At 40.6% G+C, this 5,843-nt stretch overlaps 1 protein-coding gene across 1 annotated transcript in view; it reads right to left on the bottom strand.

The window, feature by feature from the left end:
• CNIH4 (cornichon family AMPA receptor auxiliary protein 4) overlaps nucleotides 1-5,843 on the bottom strand; it is a 31,262-nt gene that overhangs the window by 20,959 nt on the left and 4,460 nt on the right. Inside the window, exon 2 of the mRNA XM_003790975.3 lies at nucleotides 5,211-5,279. Coding sequence (XP_003791023.1) covers nucleotides 5,211-5,279 — 69 coding nt within the window. The remainder of the gene's footprint in view (nucleotides 1-5,210; nucleotides 5,280-5,843) is intronic.

The raw sequence follows: 5,843 nt of genomic DNA, 5'->3' as shown, positions 1-5,843 counted from the left end.
AAAAAAAAAAAAAAAAGTGTAACCAAGGTTAGGCATGCCTATAACCCTCAAACTTTGGGAGGCTAAAGCAGGAGCATCAGTTGAGCCCAGGAGTTCAACTCAAGTTTGCAGTGAACTATGATGATATCACTACACTCTAGCCCAGGTGACAGCGTGAGACTCTCTCTCCAAAAAACGTCCTACTTTCTGTCTCTTCCTTCTTAAGAAAATATGCTCTTCCCAGCTAGGCTAGGTGGCTCACTCTTGTAATTCTAGCACTTCAGGAGGCCAAGGTGGTAGACTGCTTGAGCTCAGGAGTTGGTGACCAGCCTGAGTAAGAGTGAGACCATATCTCTACGAAAAACAGAGGAGGCTGAGGCAAGATTACTCAAGCCCAAGAGTTTGAGGTTGCTGTGAGCTATGATGCCACAGCACTTTACCCAGGGCAACAGAGTGAAACTGTCTCAAAAAAAAAAGAAAATATGCACTAACTTGTTCTCAGCACATTGGCATTAGACTATATCCCTTAGGCAGAAGCTTATTCTTCTCCAAAATAAGTTAATGGGGTTGGGCATGGTGGCACAGGCCTGTAATCTTAGCATTCTGGGATGCCAACAGAGGCAGATTGCTTGAGCTCAGGAATTCGAGACCAGCCTGAGCAAGAGTGAGACCCCATCTCTACTAAAAACAGAAAAATAAGCCAGGCATTGCGGCACACACCTGTAGTCTCAGCTGCTCAGGAAGCTGAGGCAGGAGGATCACTTGAGCCCAAGAATTTGAGATTTCTGTGAGCTATGATGATGCCATACACTCTATCCAGGGTGACAGAGTGAGATTTTGTCTCAAAAATCAAAATGAAACTAATAGTAACTTAATGGCTCAGCAGAAAACCCTTACAAAAAGCCTACCATTACAGGTATCCCCCAAAAGGCCAGGCAGACATTAATTACTCTACAGTGAAGTCTACCAGTGAATAAACTCAGACCACCCAACGAGTTCAATTGATATAGAAAAAAAATGACAGAGGCTCAGCACTGTGGCACAGTGGTTATAGCACCAGCCACATACACCAAAGTCAGTGGGTTCAAACCCGGCACAGGCCAGCTAACCAGCTAAGATAACTGCAACAAAAATAGCCAGGCGTTGTGGCAGGCACCTGTAGACCCAGCTACTTTGGAGGCTAAAGCAAGAGAATCGCTTAAGCCAGAGGTTCTGAATCTGTGGGTCGAGACCCACAGGAACTGTATCAAAGGGCGTGGCATTAAGGTTGAGAACCACTGGTATAAGCCCAAGAGTTTGAAGCTGCTGTGAGCTGTGACACCACAGCACTCTACTGTGGGTGACATACTGAGACTATCTCCAAAAAAAAAAAAAGAAAAAGACAAATTTTTTAAAAGAGCTTTCAAGCTCTCTCTCTCACCTCCCACTGCCTTCCTTCTCTCTCCTCTGTCTTCCCCCTCACTCTTCTCTACTCTCTCTCTCTTCTCTTCCCCACTCTCTCCTTATCTCTCTCTCCTCTTTTCTCTCCTCCTTGGTGCTGCTCTGCAGGCTCCCTCCCCCCACCAATAAAAACCTCTCCTACCAAAAAAAAAAAGAGCTTTCAACAAGCATTTTAGTGTTTAGCCATGTACCAAAAATTTAAAGAAAGTCTCCACAATGAAAGGAAAAAGGGTGAAAAGAAACAAAAGAAAGTAACTTGAAGGAAACAAATACAGGAAGAGGAAAACTTCAAAAATAATCAGCATTCTCAGAGAACTAAGAGAATCAAACATGAATCAAAAGAACAAAAAGCTCTTAGAAATTAAATTTTTAACATAAATACTAAATTTTCTTTAAAAGATCAGAAGCTAAAACAGAAGAAATCATAAAACAAAAATGGTACAAAAATTCAAAGGAATTAAAAATAAGAAGGCCAGGAGTGGTGGCTCACACCTATACTCCTAGCACTTTCTTGAGGCCAGGAGTTCCAGAACAACCTGAGCAACATAGTAAGATTCTGTCTCTATAAGAAATTAACAAATTATCCAGGTGTGATGGCACACGCCTATAGCTCCAGCTATTTAGGACTCTGAGGTAGGAGGATCACTTGTGCCCAAGATTTAGAGGATCCAGTGAGCTCTGATGATGCCAAGGCACTACAGCCCAGGCAACTGTGTGAGACCCTGCCTCAAAATAAATAAATACAACTTTAAAAAAAGAGGAATTGGCCAGGCACAGTGGCTCACACCTGTAATCCCAGCACTCTGGGAGGCCAAGGCAGGTAGACAGCCTGAGCTTACAGGTTCAAGACAAGCCTCAGCCAGAGCAAGAACCCATCTCTAAAAATAGCCAGGTGTTGTGGTAGGCACCTGTAGTCCCAGCTACTCTGGAGGCTGAGACAAAAGAATTACTTGAGCCCAAGACTTTGGGGTTGCTGTGAGCTATGACTCAATGGCACTCTACCAAGGGCAACAAAAGTGAGACTCTATCTTAAAAAAACAAAAACAAAAACAAAAAAGGAGAATAGGCAGATCAATCAGGCAGAACAATTATCTACTTAATTAAAGTTGTAAGAAAATTATAAGAAGAGAGAAAAAAACAAGTGGGGGGGAAGACTATCAAAGAAAAAAGAAAATTTCCCACATCAAAGGAGCCTATCAAGGTGTCCAAAACAATGAATGATAAAGGGCCAAAGATGGGCAGCACCTGTGGCTCAGTGGGTAGGGCACTGGCCCCATATACTGAGCGTGATGGGTTCAAACCTGGCCCCAGCCAAACCACAACAAAAAATAGCTGGGCATTGTGGCAGGCACCTATAGTCCCAGCTACTCGGGAGGCTAAAGCAAGAGAATCGCCTAAGCCCAGGGATTTGGAGGTTGCTGTGAGCTATGACACCATAGCACTCTACCGAGGGTTAATAAGTGAGACTCTATCTCTACAAAGAAAAAAAAAAAAGAAAAAGGCCCAAAGATACATGAAAGTACACCACTGCAAAATTTCAAAACATCAGGGGTAAAGAAAAGATTCTAAAATTTCCATAAAAAGGACAAGAAAAAAAGAGATCATATAAAATGGATAGGAAATCAAAATGGCTTGAGACTTCCCCACTTGGACAACACAGGAAGTCAAAGACCACCAAGCAATGTCTTTAAAATTCTAAAGAAATATCTTTTCCAACGTAGAACCCTGTACTCAGACAAACTATCTATTGATCAAGTATAAAGGTAAGATATTTCCTTTTCCTTTTTTTTCTTAGAGACAGAGTCTCACTTTATTGCCCTCAGCAGAGTGCCACGGCATCACAGGTCACAGCAACCTCCAACTCCTGGGCTTAAGCAATTCTCTTGCTCAGCCTCCCAAATACAGGTGCCCGCCACAATGCCCAGCTATTTTTTTGTTGCAGTTTGGCCAGGGCTGGGTCTGAGCCACAGGCGCCACCCAAGGTAAGATATTTTCAAACTGGAAGGCTTCAAAATATAATTACTATATACCATAAGCTTCTCCAGTATGATGAGACAGGAAATCAAAAAGAAGAAAAAACATGAGATCCAAGAATCAAGGGATCCAGAACAGGAGTCCCAGAATGAAAACTATGAAAAGAGGCTTTTAAAGAGCAACCAGTCCAGAATACAGCAAAATGACAGAAGTCTCCAGGAGAAATGTCACCTAAGAAAAAACTTAATTGATAAATTATTTTGTTATACCATGTAGAAAATAGTACTAAAGGGCTTTAACAGATGTTATCTGAAAAGAACTAATAACAGGTAAATAGAAAGCTAAAGAAATAAAGAAATGGAGCACTTATTAACATTGGGGAAGAACAGTTATCCAGAAAAAAAAAGAAAGAAAAATATTACTGTTTACTGGAAGGCTCAGTAATGAAAAATATTATATTACCATTGTATGCCATAATAATATAAACAATGAGTATCAATGAATCCCAAAAAGAAAAACAGGAAGACGGGACAGCAGATGTTTAAGGAACGGGGTACCTAATAGCTAAATTTTTCTCTACAATACTGAGAAGTCAACAGATAATATTTAAAATTGATAAACTAAGAAACAATGCAAGCATGTAAAAACAAACAAACAATTTATTTGAGATAAATACCAAAAAAAATTTTAAAGGCTCAAATATTGAAATCAGTTTCTCTTAAAAACAAGAGAAATGGCTCGGCCCCTATAGCTCAAGCAGATAGGGCACCAGCCACATACACCAGAGCTGGGACTGCAGGCAACTGCCACAACACCTGGCTATTTTTAGAAGCAGGGTCTTGTTCTTGTTCAGGCTGGTCTTGAACTCATGAGCTCAGGCAATCCACTCATCTCGGCCTCCAAGAGTCCTAGAATTACAGGAGTGAGCCACACCCAGCCATCAGTATTGTATTTTCACATGAACTTTCATCTAGAAAGGTGTTCTGTCTGCTGTCACAAAATGAATCAGAGCCAACTAGTTTCTCTCTAGAAAAGTTCCGCAATTCAGAGTATTCTTGCCACCATAAAGTTCTGAATATACCAAAGGTAAAATGGCTTTAAAACAAATCAACTACCAGCTCAGCACCTGTACTTCAGTGGTTAGGGCACTGGCCACATACACCAAGGCTGCTGGGTTCAAACCTAGCCCAGGTCTGCTAAAACAATGATAACTGCAACAAAAGGAATAGCCGGGTGTTGTAGCGGGCACCTATAGTCCCAGCTACTTGGAAGGCTGAGTCAAGAGAATCTCTTGAGCCCAGGAGTTGGAGGTTGCTGTGAGGTGTGACACCATGGCACTCTACTGAGGGCGACATAGTGAGACTGTCTCAAAAATAAAAAAAATTTAGGGTGGTGCCTATGGCTCAACAGGCAGGGCGCGGGCCCTATATACCGAGGGTGGTGGGTTCAAATTCGCCTGCGGCCAAACTGCAACAAAAAAATAGCCGGGCATTGTGGCAAGCACCTGTAGTCCCAGCTACTTGGGAGGCTGAGGCAAGAGAATCATTTAAGCCTAAGAGTTTGAGGTTGCTGTGAGCTGTGGCATCACAGCACCCTACCAAGGGTGACATAGTGAGACTCTGTCTCAAAATAAATAGATTAATTAATTAATTAATTAAATATTGCAAACACAGTAGTTCTACCAACATTGCAATGAGTAAGAGGTAACATTCACTCTAAAAATCAGAAATACATCTGTTGGTTATTTATAATAATCCTTAATATGACAAATGAAGAACTGACACTGATGCCAGAAAATAAGCAAAGAAATATCTTACCTTGTTTAATTTTGAGCAACATGATCTAGCATTAATGTAATCACATTCTAAATCAGACAATGTAATTATCTGATAATCAAGATAAGGAATTATTTCTCTTGTAACAACTAAATATTTAAGTTTCAGAAAGCAATCCCAGTTGTAAGGCAGATTAGATTTGACATGAAAAAAATTTAGTTATTACCTTAAAGTTTGCTCATTAGACAACGCCATTTTCTCATTCATCCTCCTTCAAGGAATTATTTACACAGAACAATCCCATTATCCTCAAATCTAATCTGACCTATATCAGAATATTTAGTCTGAGTTCTTCAAGAGTGGAATAATGGCAACAAAAACAGAAAATAAGACCTATAAAGACTTATAAAAATATTTTTAAAAATTAAAAAATTGAATTTCCAATAATAGAAAAATAGTATTTATAATATAGCCACAAAATATCTTTGGAGACTTAAGACATGTTTAAAGCAAAAAAGATACAAATACACCATAATAACACACTGGCAGTGGTTATGTTTTAAAAGTTGAATTACGGCTCGGTGCCTATAGCTCAACCGGCTAAGGCGCCAGCCATGTACACCTAAGGTGGTGGGTTCGAATCCCCAGCCCGGACCCGCCAAACAACAATGATGG

The sequence above is a fragment of the Otolemur garnettii genome, unplaced genomic scaffold, assembly GCF_000181295.1.
Source record: "Otolemur garnettii isolate 467f Iridium unplaced genomic scaffold, OtoGar3 scaffold00045, whole genome shotgun sequence".
NCBI classification, from domain to species: Eukaryota; Metazoa; Chordata; class Mammalia; order Primates; family Galagidae; genus Otolemur; species Otolemur garnettii.
The sequence above is the reverse complement of the archived record's forward strand: the minus strand, read 5'-3'. Positions and strand labels throughout refer to the sequence as shown.